We start from the raw sequence: 23,550 nt of genomic DNA, 5'->3' as shown, positions 1-23,550 counted from the left end.
GAATCAATGGATTTACTTTATTTGAGGCTAATGAACAGGATTCCAGCCTGTTAGATTTACCTTAACAATTGCAGTTTAAAAGAAAGTGATTGGGTATTAACTGTATTGTTGAAGGCTTTCACGGCTGGATTCACTGGAGTGTTGTGTGGTTTCAGGGCTGCATGGCCGTGTTCTAGCAGCATTTTCTCCTGATGTTTCACCTGCATCTGTGGCTGGCATCTTCAGAGGATCTTCAGAGAATTAACTGTTTTTTTTAAGGATTATAGACACTCCCTGAGTTATAAACATCTAAATTACAAATTACTCATAGTTAAGAATGAGGGTGAGACAACGAGAAGTGAGAGAAATCTACCCCTAAGAAGAGAAATTCACTCCTGGAAGAGTTGAGACTGCTATGCTCACCGTAGTGGATGATCTCGGTCTTAACACTGACAAGGGATGTGTCTCCCTGTTGGTACTTCTAGACCTCTCAGCGGCTTTCGATACCATCAACCATGGTGTCCTTTTGGAATGCTTGGAAAGACAGGGAATCGGAGGCATTGTGTTGTAGTGGTTTGAGTTGTACCTCTCAGACAGGTTCCTGTATGGTGGGGCTTGGGGATAGCTGCTCCTCCAAAAAGGAGCTGTTATGTGACATCTCACAAGGTGCCATTCTATCCCCAATGATTATTAATATTTACATGAAACCACTGGAAGAGATCATCCAGAGGCATGGGGCAGGGTGTTATCATTATTCTGATACCCAGATATATTTTCCATGCCTTCAAAAACAATCTCAGCTTTGGAGATTTGGGGTGGGATGCCAGGGGGAAGGGCAGTGATCCATGTTGATAAAAGGTTATGTATACAAAAATCAATAAAATAATAAAAGGGAAAAACAATCTCAGCTAAGGATAGCATGTCTCCTCTGAATGAATACCTGGAGGATGTAATGTACTGGATGAGGAAAAACAAATTGAGACTGAATCCATACAAAACAGAAGTGCTTGCCATCAGGGGTCCTAATCTAGGATGGAGGTGTGTCAACCAGTTCTGGATGGGGTTAGACTTCCCCTGAAAGATTGTGTTCACAGCTTGGGAGTACTTCTGGATACGTCTCTCCAAATGTCAGCCCAGGTAGATGTGACGGTCAGGAGTGCTTACTTCCAGCTTCAGCTGATATACCAGCTGTGCCTCTTCCTAGATTTGGAGGACCTAAAGATCATAGTGCATGTGCTGGTAACTTCAAAATTGGACTTCTGCAGTGCGCTTTACATTGGGCTACTTTTATATCAAGTTCGGAATCTCCAGCTGGCTCAAAATACAGCAGTCAGATTGCATACAGGAACATCCAGGAGTGAGCATATTATACCTATCCTAAAGTCACTCCACTAACTGCCAATTAGTCTCTGGGCAAAGTACAAGGTGTTGGGTTTGTGATACTCTAGGCTGCGTGAGCACTGGAAACCAGACACCAAAGCCAATAAACAATCTAATATCTTTATTAAAGAATTGAAGGAATAAAACAAAAATAAGTAGGATATATAGTCCAACAATAGACCTTCTGGGAAAGGTCAATTATAGTCCAGTATTATGAAGTCCAATGTCCAGTATTAGAGTTTAAAGATAATAATCCAGTAAACCGAAACACACTCAAACTTCCAAGCAGTTTGAGTGGGGAATAATCCAGGTCTTTTGCAAGAGTCTCAGGAAGCCAGTCCAAGGCAAGGAGTTCAAGGCAAGGCAAGGAAACAAGACAAGACAAGGCTGGAAATAGTGAATCCAAGCGTGGTCCAAATTTGGCTAGAAGGCGAGGCGCTGCGCCCAGTCTACTCGAGAGTAGAGCGCCACAAGGACTAGAGGCGACGTTAATGCTCCAACTGACACGTTGACACCGCGCTGGCTGGCCAGCACGCAGAACTTTTAAGGGACTTCAAATCTCCAAAACAGGTGTCCAACACTTTTCCCAGGGGAAAAATTGGCTAGAGACAACATCTTCACCAGATGCAAGCCTCCCTGGAAACTCTCAAGGGAAACGGGTTAATCAGCATTCTCTCTGGTAGCTAATCTCGCGCTTCTCCTCAAGCTGGCCTTCTCCGAGCGACTTGATTCCCAAAACAGCCTCCTTTGAAAAGGAGGGGAACTGCTGGGAACAGACTCGGCTTCAAGGGCTTTTTTAATGAGCTCTGGGCTTGAATTGTCAACGGGGAGCATCTGGAAGGAAGCGGACTCTTGCTGAGTCGGCAAAATTCCTGTATCCTCATCGCTCTGGTCCGCAACGAGTACAGGTTCATGACCCGAAGGTCTCTGTGACGTCACAGGGTTTGACCTTTAAAGCCCTATATGGTTTAGGCCTAGGTTCCCTACAAGACTGCTGTCTCCCTTTCAATCCATTCGCACACTTAGATCCTGTGGGGAGCATCTACTCCAATCAGCCAAAACACAACTGGTCACTCAGAGAACCTTTTCATCGGCCACCCCAAGACTGTGGAACGACCTGCCAGAAGAGCTCCAACAGCTAAATGAGCTGTTGAAATTTAAAAACTATCTAAAAACCTATCTCTTCCAGCAGGCCTACTCAATCAGTTTTAAGCATGAATTTTAAACTTGTGTCCTGTGTTTTAATCTCTGTTCTGTGTATTTTAATATATATTTTGTTGAAATGTGTTTTAATATGTATCTTTTATAGAAATACATTTAATATGTGTATTTATAGAATTTTACAATATTTGTGTTTTAACTGTGCTGTAACCTTTCTCGAGCCACAAGTAGAGGCGGGTAAGAAATATATTTTTTTCAAAATCCAATTATTATAGCTATAGTAAGTGAGGTGAGAGCTTCTGAAAAGGGGCACAGATAGCAAAACAAAAACCACAGGGGTGTTGGCCCTTCCTTATGCTATCCAAGGCACCCATCCACCCACACACACATATATGTATGTGACTGGAGTTACACTTAAAATGTCCCTGTTCTGACTTGCATACAAATTCAATTTAAGAACAAACCTACAGAACCTATCTTGTTTGTAGCTTAGGGACTGCCTATATAAGTAATTGTAGTAGAAGAAGTGAAAGGATTAAAAGATGAAAGAGATAAAAGTTAAGTGTGGATGTTTCCCCTGTTTATTCCCCCCCCCCATACTTTTATTTTAAGTTTCTTTGCTGTATCTGAGAGTAATGTTAATAATGTTTATTTTTTTCTTTCCTCTCACTTACATCTTTTAGCTGGAGAAATACATAGATGAAGCAACCAAAAAACACAATTTCTGGGGACTGGAACAGTTTTTGGAAACTGATTTTTCTGATGGCATTTCTCACAAATGCAGCAAACAGTTTCTTAACAAACTAGACAAACTTATATGTGAGGTGATACATTTCTCATTTTTGTGTTTTTATTCCTTTTCAAATACTTTGTCACAGAGTTTTAATTATATGAAGACCATAAAATGACCTTTGTACACAATCTTGATTTATTGAGGAAAGGGAGAAAATACATGTAACAAATACATTAACATGACCTATCAAACCATGCAGATCATGTTATGTAGTCCTAACCTGGGATTGCCTTTGGCTGCATTTTAACTTAATCTTCAGTGTTACAGTTTTTTGCTGGAAGTAAATTTTGAGCAACTTTTGTTTATCATATCAAGCATATATGTGCATTTAAGAACTATTTACCTAACTATGAATTAAGTGAACAGTAGATTACATGTTGTCTAAAATCAGATTTGCCCACTTATTGCATAAGAAAAAAATGAGCATGTAGAGATACTTCTTAAGGAGGTGTTTGTTTCACAGTGATCTAAAATGGTGCATTTATTTCTACCAGGAGTTGAGATACAGAAAGATCCTTATGGTTGCAGTAATATTGAGGAAATATTTAGTAATATTTATCTCACTGAGGAAAAATGCTTGGATAAAAATTGAAACATTTTCATTTTTCAATATCAGGGCCTTGCCAGTGAAGAAATAAAAAATGTTTCCACATTGTTGAATACTCTTCAGAAACATGGCAGAAATATTAACATATTAGGTGAAGTTGGCTTTCCAGCAATGATAGAACATGGCCTTGTTCAAAAGATAAGTATATGAATCTAGAAAACAATTCTAAGGATTAATAAAGGATGAAGAAATAGCATCTAGGTCACTATGTAGTTTAGCAGCTGGGTTATGATTTTGATTCAGTATTCATTGGTTCCAGCTTCCTTTATATATCAATTTAAACTACAGTTTGCTGTCAAATGCATAAGACTTGAGACCACATTTCCCTGTTTCATCTTTTGCCCAGTTCCGAGGAAGCAAAGTGCTATTTTCAATTAAGTTTCTGATCATTTATACCATAGTAACATCATTTATGCTTTATTGAAAAAGCTCATGCCAGTTTAGTTGATTATTCTAATTTACAATATATACTCGTGTGTAGGTCCATCTCATGTATAAGTCAAGGGTAGATTTTGAGTACAAAATTATGGATTTTGCTTTGCATTGAGGGTAAAAGTTAGTAAAAGTAAAGGTTTCCCCTGACGTTAAGTCCAGTCGTGACCGGCTCTGGGGGTTGGTGCTTATCTCCATTTCTGAGCCGAAGAGCCGGGGTTGTCCATAGACATCTCCAGGTCAAGTGGCCGGTATGACTGCATGGAACACCGTTATCTTCCCGCCAAAGCGGTACCTATTGATCTACTCACATTTGCATGTTTTTGAACTGCTAGGTTGGCAGGAGCTGGGGCTAACAGCGGGTGCTCATTCCGCTCCCGGGATTTGAACCTGGGACCTTTTGGTCTGCAAGTTCAGCAGCTCAGCTCTTTAACACACTGTGCCACCAGGGGCCCCGGGTAAAAGTTAGGGGTGTATAAAACATTTTTCTCTCTCTTTAAAAAAGCATAGACAAAACAGACTTAGGAAGAGCCAAAGAGGAGAAGAAAGTTTGTTTATTTGAGGAGTTATAGTTGGGAGAGGGTGGTAAATTTCCTTGCCCATTTTGAAATGTCTACAGCTATACAAGTTCAGATAAGGAAAGAAATATAAATGAAGAAAAAGAATGAGTGCAACTGGCGGGTCGGGGGGGGGGGGGGATGAGCATAGAAAGCAACTTTCATCTATTATGGACCCAGTGTGAAGGTAGTGATAAAAGGCAGAGGTGAGAAGCACTCCCACACCATTATTTTTCACTTGTCCAAACAAGAGAAAGAAAGCCAGCCCTCCTTCCTTTCCTCCTTCCTCATGCAATAGCCATTTTTATTAGGGGCTTACCATAGAATCCCGTGTCCCTATTAAAGATGGCCACTCCCATTCCATTCTACCTCAAGTGCCCCAAATGGCTCCCTTCTATTGCTGCTCAACTCCACTTGGGCAAATAAAGAAATGGGGACAGAGAGAGGGTTGCATTTTTTCCTAATTTTTTTTGGGAATGTTGTTTGACTTCTATAACAGTTTACCATAGATTTCAATCATCCATAATCAAGACTATCAAAACAATCCTTAGTTGTGAAGAGAATATCAGTTTGGAATGGAAATAAAAGTTTTCATTTTCTGGTTAATGCTTGGGAAAAGGCGTACTTTACAGGTTGTATCGCATCAGTGTTGAGAAAGAGAGGTCATTTGATCTTTGCATACATGTACCGGTAGCTAATATATTGTTCAAAGATTGCTGAGCAATTTTGATTGAAAAGAGGCTTATATTAAATTCATCTTTTCCACACAGATTAACAGATTTTTATTTTCTTCCTATTTACATGGTTAATTGGTTTGAAAAGGCCAAAGAAATTCTTCAAAATAAAGAAAATGAAAAAAATGACAAATTCACTATTCTTTTTGAAGACTTTTTTGATGTCCTCATGGTAAATATGCTTTTTAATAGTTCAGTTGATATAGACGCTTAGCATTTATTCTGTCGTTAGAAGGTTTAATTTGCTTGACAGGATTTTAAAAAGTTACTTAAAGTTTACCTATCTGTCCTATATTATTTCATTTTGTTCCGAGTGCAGATAAAAAAAAGCATTAAAATATCAACAGATAATACAAATGCAATATGTATAATCTGTAATATGTGTAAAGTGAAGCAAACACATTTGCTTGTGATTGTTTCTCTACTCCAGCACTCTATTCGTTGCATAGTTTGCTGAAAATTAATTGTCACATCATGGAGCTTCTATTGTGGAATTGTGTATATGTAGATATATGTGTGTTTGGATTGAACACTAAAGAATTACTTTTTGTTGATGGTGGTAATTCTATAGCATATGTGGTTTATATCCTGTGGCATACATTTATTCGTGAAAAAAATCTACTTACAATTGTACTTGGTCTTCTTTCACCCCTGGAGTTAGCTGCCCTGTAACTCCATGCATTAAGTTGGTTCTGAGACCTAGGGAGGTTTTGCAGAAACAAATGAAGTACAATGCACTGATCTCCAAGAAATTTTTATTTATTTATTTATTTATTAAACTTGTATACCGCTACTCCCAGTTTGGCTCGGAGCGGTTTACAGAAATAGATTAAAACAATACACTTGGCTTTAAAATAACAATAAAAACAACAATAAAAGCAACAATATGGAGGTACAGTACTGGTGAATATTCAGTTGTGAACCTTTGGTTTTTTTTATCAGCACCAAAAGCCATGATGAGAAACAATCCATGTTGGTATAAGAATTAGTAATCATTTTTAGTATGTGAAGTTATTTTAATATATTGTTTATTTAAATTGTAGACAGTATATAATACCAGCTGTGAAGGTATGTTTTACAACAATTTATTTTATTATTCGTCATATAATACTCTCTATTTCTAGATTAATGACTGCTACAGCTTGTCTTTTATAGGACAGTAAAGTGGCATGGGTTATGATGCTTCCAATAATCTAGAAGTTTTAAAGGGTCATAAATTTGTAATCTGATGCACAGGATGTAGTTGTTAATTCTTTTAGAGAAATAGGCTACTGTCCTATACACCGTAAATCTTCTTAGATTACATTGATTTAGGATTTAAACAGAAGTCGATTTAAATAGCAATTATGTGTTAAATTGCAATTAAAGGATGAAGTCTATTCTTGACTATAGTAGATCCGTCAAACAGAATGCTATTGTGTAAAACTGCTGATGCAACAGATTTTAATGTGACCAGTTTTGCAAGAAGACATACAAGCCCTCTGTGGTTCCTGACCAAGGTGTGCCATGTTTTACTAACACAAGTGAGGCTTTTTATTCTACTGACGTTCAGTTGGATATTAGCCTTATATCTGTGGAAGTTACAAAATTGATAACAAATAAGACTTATTGCTTTCAGTGAGTGTATTCTATTGGGATCTAATATTGGGTTTAGCTTCGGAGTTCTTCATTCATGTCAAGCTGCATAAATTTCAGATGGAATATATTTGAAATGCCTGAACATTAAGTTAAAATTCATATAAGCAGTAGTTACAAAATATTTTCTTTTAAAGGAAAAATATATTTCTGCTCACTGTTTATTTATAATTGTGAGTGTCTTTGAAAATTAAATAGGAAACTTTACAAATCATTAATGTAACTGGAGTCTTAATTTTTTAACCTAGGTAAAGTACAAATACTTGAAAATTTTATATGGAGAACATGTACTTTTATTGCTGATAAAAGAATTAATATTTATATTCAGCAGGAGGTAAGAAATTTCCTTCTATTAGTAGGGCTTAAATCCATATGTATACTGTTCTGATATATCACTTTTAGAAATTAAGGGAACCACTCCACCTATACTTCTTACTACATATTAGAGTGTATCATGAACATTACTGCTTAAATGTAAGCCTTAATGAGTTTCAGGAGGACTTTCTCTCAGGCAAAAAAGTTCCTTTAAATTCCTTTTGCTCCATACATTCACATTCAGTATTATTTTCTTATCTAAAGTAAGGTATATTGGGTTGTTTTTTTTGAAACCCACCTTTTTTCTTCACTGTCAGCAACTGTAAATTTTGCCTCCTAGTGTTCCTTCACTTTACAGAGAAGGTTTGGTTCTGTGAATGGTTTTCCAGATATAAAAGATTAGATGGCAATTAAGTAGAAACACCATTACTCCATAGAGTACAAGAAGTGTTTTAGAATGGTAACAAAAATAATGTACCTTTGATTGTATGCTCATTTAAAGGCATATTGTTGGTTGGTATGTAGTATTGTAATGTGTGTTTTTTATTTTTGTTATCATTAGGCAGTAAGAAAACTGAATACAATGCTTGATGCCATGCCTCGAGATACAAGAAAGAAAATCATTTCTGCAAAAGAAATGCTACAAGCCATGTAATTGTTTTATCTTTATTTTGTCTTTTGATAGAATGCTGTTCTTAGAAAGCTATATCAAGTAAGCAATAAATTAATTTTGTGTTACTTAAAAGTTTTGGAAATGAGTGTTATGATCCAGATGCAAACGGAAAGTCTAAAATTTCCTCTTTGAAGTCTTAAACGGAACCCCATCCTCAGAGGAGAGGGGGTGCATTCTTGGAATGGCACAAAGAGCAATCCTCCATTTTTGGGTTTTCCCCACCTGCCCACCAACTGGCAGGAGTCTGCATGCTTTTCTGTTAATTCTGTTTAGACCCATTTCCCTTCTTCGCTAATGTTCATATTCCTTCCTAGCTACTGTATTTTATTGCATAATAGTCGCCATCGCATAATAGTCACACACTCCTTTTTTGGTTCTGGTTGTGATGTTTTACCATTCTTCGCTTAATAATTGCGTAGCTGTGACTATTATGCAAGGAGGCAATACCTGCCTGTTCACTTCTCCCCTTTGAGTTTTGGCTTGTTTTCTGCTGCCCTGGAGACTAGGATGCAGGAAATGGCTTCAAACTACAAGAAAGTAAATTAAACATTAAGAAGAACTTCCTAACTATGAGAGCTGTTTGACAGTGGAACTCTTTGCCCTGGAGTGTGGTGGGGGCTCCTTCTTTGGAGACTTTTAAGCAGAAGCTGGATGGCCATCTGTCGGGGGTGCTTTGGATGTAACTTTCCTGCTTCTTGGCACGGGGTTGGACTGGATGGCCCGTGAGGTCTCTTCCAACTCTACGATTCTATGATTCTAAGATTTTGTCATATGAATTCCACTGATTAAAATGTGGTGAAAGTTTGTTATTGACATACTTAAAAAACTTTATGGCGTGTTGAATAGGGAATAAATTGGTCTGCTGTTATTTCAGTTCTGCTTGTAAGAGTTCAACAAGATTTTGGCGATCCTGGAGGTGCCGACTGGGCTCCTTTTTTTGGGCTCCCACACCAATAGAATATCCATCTTAATTATAGTTTTCTTTAACTTTGCTGTTGTTGTTAACTGCCATCAAGTTGGCATTTACTTTTAGTGATCCTTTGAATGAGAGAGCTGTATGTCACTTAGCTGTCAGCAGCTCTGTCCAGATCTTACAAACTCAGGACAGTAGCTTCCTTGATTGACTCTACCCACCAGTACTGAGATCTCCCCCCCCCCCCCCATTGCCTGCTTCCTTACCAGGCATCATTGTTTTGATTAATTAGCCATGTTGTCCAGTGATATGTCTATAGTACAACAGTCTTAGCCCAACTCAATTAAACTGTGTGTGATATACATTTCTTTAGGACTATTGTAATTGATAGGGATGTGTGATCCATTAAAAATGGTTCAAATGTCATTACAAAACTGGGGGATGCTGGCACTTCATTTCTGATGTGTTTCTAAAGTATATTTACTGAATATTTTGATACTATAATTAGCGTAATGAAAATTTGTTATTTCGTTATAGTAGTTGCGCATAATTAAATTACTATAATTGGGGAAACTTCAGGAGCTTTTATCTCCCACGTTTTTTCAACCTATTGGGGTGAAACTTGCTACAATGGTAGAACATATTTACCACTGTTAGCCCACCAAATTTCAGAATGTTTCACTTATCCACAGATTTTGGGGGAATTTTCAAAGTTTTTATAACAATGCTAAAAATCTGTTCCTAGTTTCAAAGTGTTATTTCCTGTTTAATTGTGTTGTTCCTGTTTAATTGTGTAGCAAAATGTGCTATAGGACTATGTCCCTTGCGCAAATACAGTTTTTTCAGTGTAATAAACTTTCACCATGTTTTTATGACAGAACCAATTAGGAACTGCCATTTATAACCCAGGAACAGAAATCATAGTGTAGAATATTAACACATGTATCTCCTCTCCTGATTGGTGCTTTCTGAGGCTAAATGCATAGTGGGAAATGTAGTTTAGGGCAGAGCCTTTTGAATTCTTTGGCATAGGGCTCCTCCTTTTCCCAAACCACATTTCCCAGAGTTCTTTGTTGTTCCCAAAATGCACTGCTCCCTCTTTTTACTGCTCCTAATGCCGAGATGCCATTAATTCCATGGAGAGGAATGGCAAGACGGCCAGCCAGCCTTTTTGGCTTTATTATTATTATTATTATTATTATTTGTATTCCTCCTTTCTCCCCTATGGGACCCAGAGTGGATTACAGTATTTACATACATAGGCAAACATTCAATGCCTTTACAATCATAGATACAGTGAGACACACAAATGCAAACAGGCAAGGTTTTCATTTCTGGCTTCTGGAGGCGGTGCTCATCTCTGGCTTCTGGGAGGTGCTTTTTCTCCATTTTTTCAAGCAGGGGAACCTGTGTTGTTGTCTCCCAATCATATGGCTGGCAAGATTGGTTGGAGTATCTCTTGCCATTTCCCACCAAAGCAGTACCTATTTATCTACTCACATTCATATGTTTTCAAACTGCTAGGTTGGCAGGGAGCTAGGACTGACAGATGGAAGCTCAACCCATCTCACGGATTCGAACTGCCAACCTTCACGTCAGCAATTCAGCCAACACAGGGGTTTAACCCATTGCGCCACCGTGGCCCTTGCTTCCTTGCACTGATTATGAAACTGACGTTGAGAGCCTTCTGAGATTTACAAAACTAAAATGAAAAAGTATGGGTTAGGTTTTGATTCTAAAATATGTGGTGTGGGCCATGAAAAAACTTTGGATATGGCTTCCAAGTTACAAAATTTTCGATTTTCTTACCATTTCCGACTCTTGATTTTTTTCACATTTCTAGTAATTAGCTTAAATGAAAGACAGTTGTATTTGGGGAAGCACCATTAAAAAGAAGTCTGACGACAATTTTGCAAATCTCAAAATAGTTACATTGATTTAGCTTTCAGCAATACAGTGTTCCCTCACTACTTTGCGGTTCACTTTTTGCAGATTCGCTGTTTTGCGTTTTTTCAATAAACTCTAGAAGACTATTATAAATCATAAAAAATTACAATTTACATCCTAAGGAAGGGAGGAAGAAGAAGCCAAAGAGAGAGAAAAGGAGCCCAAGTGGCAACGGGAGGAGAAGGAGGCAATTTATCAACACACGATTGGTTGATAAAGACTTAAAATAGTGTATAGCTACTAAAATAATGTATAAATATTAAAACAAATATAGTGTCCCTACTTCGCTTATTTTCACTTATTGTGGGTGGTCCTGGAACCTAACCCCCGCGATAAGTGAGGGAACACTGTACTTGCAAGCAACCCTAAGTGTGTTTACCCACAGAAATAGGACCCATACACATTCAGTAATTGCTTTAGAGGGTTGGAAAACCCCACAGAATAGAATTTTGAGTAGCATGGAGGGCTATGAGGAGCAGGAACATGTCCATGGAGGAGAGTGATGGATTTCCTGTAAGATATACAGTTAAACTTTTATCATTGCAAGCACCCAACTGGATCCTGGCTGCAGTGTACAATGATGTATATTTTTGATGTACCTTGGCTCAAACAGCTCATTTTTGTGTGTGTCAGGAGCGACTTGAGGAACTGCAAGTCACTTCTAGTGTGAGAGAATTTGTTGTCTGCAAGGACATTGCCCAGGGGACGCCAGATGTTTTACCATTCTTTGGGAGGCTTCTCTCAAGTCCCCATATTAGAAGCTGGAGCTGACAAATGGGAGCTCACCCAGCTCATGAAGGACCCTCCTTGCTTATTACAACTGCCATTATCTTTGGACTGCTGAGAGAAGAGCAGTCAGTTTCAGAAGGACGTAATCCTCTCCCCTACTGCCATCCCATAGTTTCCTTGTGTGTCCTCTCATTTTAGATTGCAAACCTACGAAATGTCAAATTAATGACCTATACACCTATAGCCTCTTTGATCAAAGAGTGGGGTAAAATAATAGGCTATTTTAGATTGAAACTTTAAAAAATACTTACTGTTATTTGAATTACACCCAAGGATTTACCTGAGTTGTGAGTTAATGCAAGCTACAGGTACGAAAATAGACATTCCTCTTCATTACATACTGAACTGCAGATCTAAAATGAAACCCAACACATACAATTTGATTAAAACAGTTTAAAGTTTATACAAAATTTTGCAGCAAAAATAAAGTAATATAGATTTTTATTTTAACTGTGGGTATCACCAGTTGATAAAACATTCAGTATAAATCATTAGTTTAAAGGGATTTGATCAAACTGAATCAAAATATTTATTTGACAGGAATGACATGGGAAGGAGAATTTTGGATGCCGGGGGTAAGCACTCATACTATTTCTGAGATATTGATGTGTTCTGTGATCTACAAGATGCTTTAACATAAAGAAGTTTGAGTCCTGATTCCATCAGTCCAGACTAGATGGAAATGCAACTGTTTTACTGAATTGTGTGTGTGCGTGCAAAATGTAAGTAATATCCATAATATATATGATAATTTTTGGAATTGCAACAGTTCCAGCTGCAATCAATAGTTCCATATTGCAACATAACTATTAACTAATTTCATAACATAATGCTAGAAAAGTATGAAAATTAAAAAAGAAGGCTTAGATTCAGTGGCTTGGTCTCCTACACCAAGGATGGACCACCTGGCATCAAAAGGGGGAGATCTGTCATATGTTTCTTGGAATGGCAGCTTTGATTATATTTTAAAAGCTATTATATATTTAGTTTACAATCATAAATCTAAGATGAGAATATAGCAAATTTGTCAAAATACAGAGTTCTGTTCAATGCACTATGCATGTCTTTCAGGATTTTCTATTTTCTAGTCAGTCATTCTGCTATGTATTTTTGAGAAGAGAATTAATATTCTTATCATGTATATTATAGACTATGATCTACAAGTTGCCATTACTGAAGCTTTATGCCGAATGACATCAGAAAAACAAAGGGGAGAACTGGCAAGCCAATGGTTTTCAATGGAATTTGTTACTAATGCGTTTAAAGGAATTAAGGATTCCGAGTTTGAAACAGTAAGTCACAGTCAGATACGATTTCTTTTATAATGTAAATGGTTACAGTACTTTTACTGCTTTTTTCCTTAATAGGATTGCAGAAAGTTCCTGAATCAAGTGAATGGCATGCTTGGAGACAAAAGAAGGTATGCAAGATATTAATGTTAACCGAAGGCAGTTCTTTGTTTGCTGCTGTTTTAATGCCTTCAAATCATTTCCAGGTTATATTGACCCTACGGTGAACTGATCACTGGGGTTTTCCTAGCAAGATTAGTTCAGAGGATGTTTGTCTTTGCTGTCCTCTGAGGCTGAGAGACTGACTTGCCTAAGGTCACCCAGTGGGTTTCTGTGGCTAAGCAGGAATTTGAAGCCTGGTCTGCAGAATACATGGTCCAGTGCTCAATCTGTCATACCCCCTAGAGCAGTTTTTCTTAAACTCTGCTCCTCCAAATGTTTTGGACTTCAGTTCCCAGAAATCCCATTCAGCTTGCCAGCTGTTAGGAATTGTGAGACCCAAAGTCCAAAACACTGAGAAACACTGCCCCATAGTGTATTTTGGCACAAATAAATTTCTGAGAAAAAATAACTGGAAACTTGGGGGCTCTGTGGACCAACAAAAATGGTTCTGGATGTCCATGTAGCCTGTAGACCACTCCTTGCTCACTCCTGCTCTAAATGATAGAGCTGGACCTTTTGGCAGGGTCAAGAAAATATGTTGGACAGTATTTTCCAATGAGTCAGGCTGTCTAAATGTGTCTTAGAAAAATCAGTGGAGATTCCCTATGAAACCTTAAAGTTTAATATTATTATTATTATTATTATATAAGTATTTGCAATGCAACCTACTTCATAATGATGGACATATTACTATCTAGAATTTCAGGTTCGTATATTGTTTTAAAGCTGTGGTGGCAATACTTGACTGTTCAGGTTTGAGGAAACACCAGGAAAAATTCATAATGACAATTATGTTAATACCGCCCATTACAAAACTTGTTCTTTTTCTCGTTAAAAGCAGACTATGGAGCAAGGAATGATGGGGTGTTTTTTATATTACTGGAGATGAAAAGGGAGAATGAATATATGTTCAAAATTAAAATGCTATTTTACAGGGTATTTACCTATCCTTGTTTATCTGCTAACCTGGACAAACATGAGGTAAGTCGTTCTGTTCTGACTGGTCTGTGTTTCATTGCTATCCTTTTCTGTTTGTTTCATTTGTTTCATTTTCGTTTTTAAGCACAGCTTCCAAAAACCGGTGCCTTTCCGAATGAGCTTTTTCATCCCACATCAGAAAAATGAATATTTTCGCCCTATTGGTTGCAATGGATGGGTGATCCTATACAAATGCTCCCCTTCCCCATAGATTCAGGGCTGTGGCTGTTTCCCCCTTCAATTGGGAAACCTACTTTGCTCCACGGCTGCTGAGGTCTCTTCATTGGAGATCCTTGGCATGGGGCTGGTGACTTGCCAGTTGCCAGGGTTTGCTCTCCACCGCTCGGCAACCGTGCAGGCCCAGAAAGGCTCTGGCAGGCCTGTGCGTGCGGGCCTGCAGCTGAGCACTTAGTAAGGAGCGCTCCATACCAGTTGCCGGGGCTTGCCCTCCACCATTCGCCAACTGTGCAAGCCTGGAAAGGCCCTGGCAGACCCATGCGAGTAGGCCCAAAGTGCGTGGGCCTGCCAGGGCCTTTCAAGGCCTGCACAGTTGTCAAACGGTAGAGGGCAAGACCCAGCAATCGGCAAGCCGCCAGCCCTGTGCCAAGGATCTCCGATGAAGAGACTTCAGAGCAATCCCTCTTCTCTCTATAACTATGATACCGAAAAGCAGGGTTGGAGCTGGTACCCGCTCCCGCCTGCTTTCGTATCGATTTTATTTTCTTTCTGGGAGGGGCCTTCCCATTCCATGCCATCCAAATGAACAGAATGAAACGGAAATATGAAATAAATGTATGATACAGATACCAGGCCCATGACTAGTAGTTGTCCAACTGGATACATTGAGGCAGTCCAGAAAAAAATATTCCTGAAAGTAACAGTTCAGATTTAAACCAGGGAAATTGCAATACATGCGTAATATTTTTTGGTTTTGGATTGATGTGTGCATGTTGTGGAATTTCTTTCAGCTGCAGATACCAGCAGATGACAACCTTGAAGAATTTTGGATTGATTTCAATACTGGGAGCAGAAGTATATCTTTCTACGTTGCTGCAGATGGTGAAGTAGGTTTTTCCTTTTCTTTTCTTTTTACAGTAGTCACTAATAATGGCTTAGTAAACATTAAACTGGTTTTATTGAGAGGTCTTAAGTCTGTTCACAGTTTATGAGTCACAGGCTAGCAGTTTAAATATGGACACATTGCAGAGAACAACAGCCCTAGAAATCTGGATAGGGTTAATCTGTTTCTCTATACTGGTGTGTTCAAGGTATCAACCAGTATTTTTTTCAGCTCTTTCCTTAGCCCTACTATTGTGCTAGACTAGTATCGCTCTGTTGAAGAAGAATGATTTGACCAACAAACCATCTGAACAGTTTAAGTAACTCCTTTAAAACTGGACACAGTGTCATGTGTAACATGCTAGTAATATTGCAACTAAGCTCTGCATCACCTTATCTATAACTCAGTGATAAAGCCCTGATGAATTTTCATTGTTGCATGATTTGATTGATGCTTTATATTGGCTACAGCTTAGGATGATCAAATTGAGAAGTATGCCATGATGAATTAAAAAATGAAGTTAAGAGACATTAATGAAAAAGATAGAAAATTTTCCTTAAGATATAAGATTCTATATGGCATATAATACAAATTTTATTTATATTGATGAAAACTTCTGTCAAATATTAAAAGGTTATTTAGCTGCTGACCTATGAAGGACAATAACAGCTGCACAAAATTTTGCTATTTTAGCTGTAATTATGTAATTTTAATCAAACAGAAGATGTTAATATAAAAATCCTCAGATAATTGAATATTGTGATAAAACATGGCTGGTTGTTTCACTTCTTTTTTATGAGGATATAAGCACTCTTGGTACAAACTCTCCTGAATCTTCCTTTCAGAAGTATGGATGGTCAGATATTGATTTCAGTGACTGCAAACCCCACTCTAAGTTTGTGAACAGTTAACAGTTAATTCTGCTAAGTAATTAACAATCATCAGTGCTCTCACATGGTCCCTAGAATCAAGGTATATGTTGACCAAATATCTATGGTTTTGCAGTTCGTTATCTCAGATTTGCAGATGAACTGTAGTTTTAATTTTGGAATGTCCAGGAGTTAATAGAGCATTGGAAATAAACCCAACGTTTTGTATTTTGTCATATAAAGTCATCTTACATTTGGTCTGAATGATGCTTCCTTTGTCAGCTCATACTCTAAAATTGGAATGATATAGGAAAAATTAGCACAGCCCCTGTGATAAAATGCTCAAATTTATATAGCATTTCATATACACAAATAGAAAAAGAATAAGGCTTTTCTTGAAACCAATCTCACTTACAACAGGAATATTCAAAGGATACTAGGCTATGCCTCTATACTGGATGGAATCATAGCAGAATGATGCTGACTTTTAAGTCTTGTATATTGAAAAGAAATAGTCAAATAAAAATAATGCAATAAGGAATTTCATTATTTCCCACAAATATTTTAGGGTCATCAGTGGGAAACTGTATGTGTACCTGAAGAAGAAGTCAAAACATACATTATTGAAGGTATTGGAATATATGAATTTATATTCTCAAATTGCTGTATTTGTTTAATGGAGAAGTGCAGTACTTGTAATAATCAGCTGTAACATCATTGCCAACTTTAAAAAATCCAAACTAACTTCAAACTGTTTGCATTCATTTACTGAGTGACATTTGCTTGTTCATAGGCACAAAAACAAATACATTATTGGCATTCACAATAAACATATAATACTAATGAGTATTTTTCCATTTTATAGAAAAGGACAAAAATAAATTGTTAACAATACATCTGTGTAATCCGATGTCTGTGGGTGTCCAAGAAGGGGATATAATAACATTGCATTTTGATTCTGCTTTGGAAATTTTGGATGCAGTAAAAAAAGTTTATGGAGTTACTAAACGTCAGGTAAGAGGAAAAGTTTTTTCACCTTATCTTTTTTTTAAAGCAACTAACTGGGTCTTCAATTAGAGTTACCAAAGCCATTTTGTTATTGTGTCATGGTTAGAAGCCGGACTGAAATCAGTCCAACTAATATTTTCTCTCCAAGAACATTTGAAGTCTCCCACCCATGACATGCTGAAGCACTTTAAGAAAGAAGGGATGTTAGCAATGGGGAAATAGTTCTTATATGCCTCTTTGCCCAGGGAAGTTATTTTCAGGAAAGTGCATGCCACAGGCTCCTTCAAGGAGGAAGCACCAGCCCTTGTCATAGTGAAGAATTTGCCACATCCATATTCTCACCTGTCTTGTCAGTTCACCTTAGATTTTATCAGACAAGAAGAGCAATGGTCAAGTTCCATGTCGTGGAACAGACTGATTCAAGTGTCTTGTCCATAGTATCAGGTTGTAACAATTGAAACAGATTTCAGGAAAGCTGAGCATACTGGGCACTTCCTCAGCCTTTTTGGTAACCCTGGCACGAAGTTCAGATTGAATATCAGTTACTTTCTCCTCACAATGACTAGTAAATTTATTACAATAGGTAAACAAGTATTCCATTCTTAATGTCTCCAAGCCTGATCCCAGTAAGCTTTTCAGTATTTGGAACAGTTTAGCCAGATGGCACAATCAGCTAACAGAGGCATGATAAGATTTTTCTCTCAACTTTACTGTTGCCTAATAGGCACAACAAAGACTTATTTCTGATCTTTGACCTTATTTGCTATGTGACCTATGCCACCTGCTCTTGCATTATAATGCAGCCTTGGGAGACACTGGTTGTACTGTGCAGGTAATAAGACTGCCATGACTGGAACAGGTTTGAGTTCAGGAGGAAGATTACATTTACCATGGAACCTGATCGCAAACCACTGCAGATGCCCCCCCCCCCTCCATTTTCAAGAGAGATGTGCATCAGTGCACCAGAGACATGAACTGGAGGAAAAATAAGGGAAAGTGACAGTTAAGGTGGAGGTGATCAGTACCCCTCCCAATGGGTTGGTTCCTTCCCTCCTGCCCAGCTATGCCCTTGGAACGATTTTTGGCAGCCTTTGTTCGGTATTCTTTATTGCACTTCAGGGGTGGGTGTCCACAATGCGCTTCACATTTTGTGGAGCTGATCTCACCCTGGACCTGGAACACACGGACATCTGCTGCAGTACATTATAGGGCTTAAATCGGACTTTCCTGAAAATTTTTAATGTGTTGCATCCCATTTAAGCTATGCTGCAGGCTCAAACAACATTGTGTGTTTTGTGACCATCTATCTCGAGTCAGGTTGGAGCTGCATTATATGATCAGTGTAGATGGGCCCATTATCAGTGGCACTGGCACAGTATATGTATCCCTCATGAAATCTTAATTTGGTGGTCACTGCATTAACAAAGGCTCCATTTGAACCCCTAAAGAAAGACTCTATGCTTATTGGCTTTTAAAATGGGCATTATAGTGTCAATAACTGAGGCTAGAAAAGTAACAGAATTAGCTCCTCTATTTGTAAATAGTAGTTGTGCAAATATGACTGCAAGAAATCAACACTGACTCTAGATCCTATTTTTTTTACTGAAATGTTTAGTCAACAAAGTAGCATATCTGTTTAACAATTTTTCCCTGATCCTAAACATCCAGTAGAGAAGGAAGTGGCATAACTTGCATGTAAACTGAGCAATTAAAAGAACAATAGGATTCAAACATACAAAGGGACTAGTTTTGTCTTTTAATCTGAAAATTTTGGACAACAGAGCCCCAAAACACATGGTTCCTAATCTGTAATGACAAAATGATGTAAGAAATAACTGAGGATGCTTTTATCATGTACTTGGGATGTTTTGCTTTTCTTTTGATGATTAGGATGGCAACCTTGATTAATTGCTGTAACTACCTGAAACCTAAACTTGGAAACGGGGCCTTTGCAACTGAAACCAATATTACTTTTCCTTCTATTGTCATATTGTGAAATATTTCTAAATACTTTCTTTTTAGGATTTTAGAAAGAAAAATACGATATCTGTGTCCAAAACAACATTGCATGTAATTTTTGATGAAAGTGGATCACAGGTAAATATTTTCATTAAGACAAAGCAGTAATCAATTATGTAAGAACAAGAAGTGTGGAGGAGAGGAACACAATGATCAGCTAGAAGTCCTACAATAGGTTTTCTGATGTTGATGAGTTGCCACAATAAATGTGAAAACTTCTAAATTGTATGAATGTAAAGCAAAGCAGAACCAATGTACTGTAGTTTCTATCATTACCAATTCTGGATGTGTAGCCAGAATGCATATGTACTGACAAGCCTGTACTAACCAGAATTACTTGGGGAAATCATTAAAGATAATTTATAATCATCCAATTTCTATTGCATTGGAGAACATTGTGCATCAGTTCCAGTTGCCCTTGAGAAAGCAAATTTCTATCAATGGCTTGCCAAATAGACTACTCTTTATGAATAAAAAAAATGTGATGTTTCTCAAATGATTGTTTCATATGCTGCTTCGCCTGTGTGTCATGTCAGCCCATCCCAAGCATCCCCTCCAAATTAGGTGACAATTTACACATGATCCAGTGACAAACAGAAACCTAACCTTATTTAAATAGCCTGCCAAAGGGTCCCAGCTGTATGACCATATCATAGTTCTAAAACTTGAAGGGTCCAAGCCTAATCACTGCAAACGTTCTCCTGGGAACATGGAAACAATATTTTCTTTTGAGTCTGCCCTGGAATTTAATGGTATTTCATCACTGCCCTAACCCAGGTCTTCCAGAGAGTATATGTCATCAGGAAACTGAAGATAGTGTTTCTGATCACTTATGGCCCTGTGAAATATGCCATTCTTCATCATTTCTTTATTTCTGCATGACATACAGACATTTTTAGCATGGAATTCCTCTGGTCTCAAGAAAAAACATCCCAGTTCTTAAGGTTCCATTATCTTGTGGCAGTTCCTCTCCAGTCATAGAGAATCTTAGGGAATGAGACCAAAAATATAGGGAAAATGGATGTTTTAAAGAAGAAAATGTAGTCCAATATAAGCAAATCTAAAGGAACAATTTTTCCAGAAACAAAACTTTGACAGGGTTTAAGTTGGCAGTGAGTGAAAATAATCTTTTGAGTTGTGCTGGAAAGTTTAATGAAAACATCAGCCTAGTATCTGCAGGTACCCTAAAAAGCCAGTCTTTCAAATCCATGGATTTTGTTTCCATGGATTTAAAATATGTTTAAATTGCAAACCTTGATTTTACCATTTTATATAAAAGACCCCATTTTACTATGCTGTTGAATATAATTGGAGTTGAGCATCCATAATTTTTTTTTATCCATGCAGGATTCTGGTGTGCTGATTCCATTCTTGCTGAATTGATCTTGTACCTGCTGTCTTTCAGAAATGCTGTGCATAATGTCTTAAATACCTAACTGAGGTTTTAATTCTTTTTTAAAAACTATTGGATAGATTATTGTACCAGAGAGTCAAATATCACCTTTGAAAGAAAATGTAGTTGGGAAAGGTGATGGTTCCTTCCTTCAGTCATCTAGGATACAGACGGATTTTATTCAAAGAGCTATTAAAGAAGATTTCCAAACATTTCAATCCAAGGTACATTTGTTTATTAAATACATTTAAAATGACAATGGTGGTAGAAAGGAACAAATGTTGTAAATTGAACATTTCTGTTTTAATTCAAGATTACTCCAGGTAAAAAGAAAATGTCTGAGGCATCAATGGTTGTGCCATCTACTTCAAGATTGGGCGTGCAGAGTCCTTTACCATTGGTTAATACTTGTAAGTTAAATCAAATATTTTTTTTTTACATTAGAACTTGACAATTTTCCATATAAATGCTTTTTGTTATCGCAGATGGGCTGGAATGATAATCTGTTTGTGAAAGTGTGTATTGGCAGGCCACTTTTGTGGGGATACACCAGGGTAGCATTTTGCAAATGTAGGTCAGAGAACTGTTTAAACAAAGTAACAAAATGCTATACATGCAATGTAATTTTTGCTCAAAACTTTTCATTTCAAAGACAAAAAACTTACAAGTAAGTAAATGGTGGAAATAACTCAGAGAAGAGAAAAGTTGAGACAGGATATAGATGAAATGGGAGAGATTTGTAGGGAGGTTTAGTAGATGATGGTTATAGATGAAATGTTGATTTTGAGGAAAGAACTAAAATGGTAAACAAGTTTGGGGGGAGAAAAATGTGTTGTTATATTTACTAGATATGTTCTATGCCTTAAGAAGAAACAGAAGATAGAGCTATGTGGATGAAACAGTAGAGTTAGGCGAAGAAGGGAGAAAAGGGGAAAGAAGAAGGGATATGCAAATGTACTGTTCTCTTTCATTGCAAATTGCTTGTGGTTGAAGTGTATATTTCTTTGGAAGTACAATTTAATGCCAACACTCAGAGCCGGCCCTAGGTATTTTTCAAGTGTAGGTGAACAGAATTTTGGCACCCCCCCCCCCAAAAAAAACAATCACTGAAAAATAAAAGCGTTGGATAAGCAAAAATGTTGGATAATAAGGAGGGATTAAGGAAAAGCCTATTAAACATCAAATTACATTAAGATTTTACAAATTAAGCACCAAAACATCATATTTTACAAGAAATCAACAGAAAAAGCAGTCTCAACTGCGCCCCTGTATGTTTTGCGCCCCAAGCAACCGCTTAATTCACCTCATTGTTGGACTGGTTCTGCCAACACTAGGTCCATTTCCTAGAATTTAGAAATAGTTTTTTGAAGCCTGTTTGGTATTGAAAGCCAGGCAAAGTGAGAAACTTGGAAGTAATAGAAACATGGAACCCTGTAGATTTTATTTCTGCATGTGCTAATTTCCTGTAGAAAATGTGATTTAAATGTAAAATAAAATCCTATCTCCTACTCCTAGCATTGTGATCATTGTAAAATTACATGTGATAAGTTGGCAGATATTTGTGTGATATGTTGCTTAGTGTATGCTGCTTAGTAATTCCAATTTCGTGTGAAAATTTTTGAAGAACTAAATTGATGTTTACAGCTGGCTCTTAAAGGTACAGAGTAGGCATTCCTACAGTTGCTTCAGTACAGTCCCATCAAATCAAAGTTGTCGCTTTAGTGTATACTACTAAACTATGAACAATTGAAATGGTCTCATCCTTGCAAGGAGACATTTTTATCCCCAACATGTTTTAATAAAAGATGAAGGAAATGCCTGAAGATTTTGGATGTGACAAAATGTTTTTAGATCTCTTTCATAGAGATTATTCCTTTTTGCCTTAGTTCTGTTTGAGATACATTAATTGCTTATTATGGGCTATCAAAAATTGCTTGTTAGATTTTAAGAGACATTTCCTCAAGTAATATTTTACTACTAGCCCTACTGATAAACCTACTTCGTGTAATCCCCTCACAAAGTCCACGGCAAGACCATTTTCTGCAATTTCTGTCTGTGTAAAAACAAAAAGAAGAATACAAACTTTATTAAATTATGGTTTGTTTACAGCCACCCCACGACGATGCCGGGTTAAAAAACCTCTTCAGATTATGAGTTCTTTGGAAAGAAATAATATTTTCTCAATACCTGAGAGGAACATAATGAATTTTAGTATAGAGAATAATGTTTCTTTATGTTCCACAACAAAATCTCATAAAAAGAATAGTTCTGTAGAAAAGGTAATTTTAAATCTATCTCTTTATCTGTCTATCTATGTATGTATGCACGTGTTATTTACTTAATTTTATCTTGCCTTTCTCTTGTTTCTATCTTGCCTTCCTTCTGTTAGTTCAAGGCAGCTAATAATAAATAAAAATGCAAAATGAAAATGTAAATGCATTAAAATATAAAAATTAATAACAATTTCTGCCATTAAAAGCCTTATACATTAAAATATTAAAATGTATTAAAATTCTACACCTGCACCAACATCTCAATCATGCTGCCCCTAAAAGCTCTCCTCAGTCCATAAATGCTTGATGGCAAAATAGGGTTTTAACCTGAACTTGAAAGTCAAGCAGGGACAAGGCCACCCTGGTCTCTAGGGAGAGAGCTCCAGAGTCTGAGAGCAGCCACTGAAAAGGCCCCCTTCCTTGTTCCCATCAAATTAGCTTGAGAGGGTGGTGGACAGAGAGAGAAGGCCCTCTCCGGTTGATTGTAGTATTCTGATAGGTTCATAAAAAGAATGTGGTCCTTCAAATAGCCTGAACCCAACCGTATAGGGCTTTATATAAAAATCAGCACTTTGAACTGAAAT

General features: G+C 37.4%; 1 protein-coding gene across 5 annotated transcripts in view; it reads left to right on the top strand.

Moving 5' to 3' along the window:
* The first annotated feature begins 5,057 nt into the window (after window positions 1-5,057).
* Window positions 5,058-23,550, top strand: part of sycp2 (synaptonemal complex protein 2) — a 69,408-nt gene continuing 50,915 nt past the window's right edge. For 4 of the 5 annotated variants that reach the window (XR_010005640.1, XM_062978995.1, XM_062978997.1 and 1 more), the window contains exons 1-15: window positions 5,058-5,815; window positions 6,687-6,711; window positions 7,527-7,612; window positions 8,156-8,244; window positions 12,456-12,490; window positions 13,065-13,207; window positions 13,283-13,335; window positions 14,302-14,347; window positions 15,313-15,408; window positions 16,842-16,902; window positions 17,139-17,287; window positions 19,304-19,378; window positions 20,774-20,917; window positions 21,007-21,103; window positions 22,803-22,972. Coding sequence is in view for 4 of the 5 variants with exons in the window: in XM_062978995.1 (XP_062835065.1) it covers window positions 5,711-5,815; window positions 6,687-6,711; window positions 7,527-7,612; window positions 8,156-8,244; window positions 12,456-12,490; window positions 13,065-13,207; window positions 13,283-13,335; window positions 14,302-14,347; window positions 15,313-15,408; window positions 16,842-16,902; window positions 17,139-17,287; window positions 19,304-19,378; window positions 20,774-20,917; window positions 21,007-21,103; window positions 22,803-22,972 (1,374 nt within the window). In the remaining variant the exon portion in view is untranslated. Of the gene's footprint in view, window positions 5,816-6,686; window positions 6,712-7,526; window positions 7,613-8,155; window positions 8,245-12,455; window positions 12,491-13,064; window positions 13,208-13,282; window positions 13,336-14,301; window positions 14,348-15,312; window positions 15,409-16,841; window positions 16,903-17,138; window positions 17,288-19,303; window positions 19,379-20,773; window positions 20,918-21,006; window positions 21,104-22,802; window positions 22,973-23,550 lie in introns of those variants that run through there. The other variant, XM_062978998.1, reaches the window with a different exon arrangement.

Source organism: Anolis carolinensis, chromosome 4 (genome assembly GCF_035594765.1).
Source record: "Anolis carolinensis isolate JA03-04 chromosome 4, rAnoCar3.1.pri, whole genome shotgun sequence".
Classification (NCBI taxonomy): Eukaryota; Metazoa; Chordata; class Lepidosauria; order Squamata; family Dactyloidae; genus Anolis; species Anolis carolinensis.
This window is presented reverse-complemented; position numbering and strand designations above follow the sequence as displayed.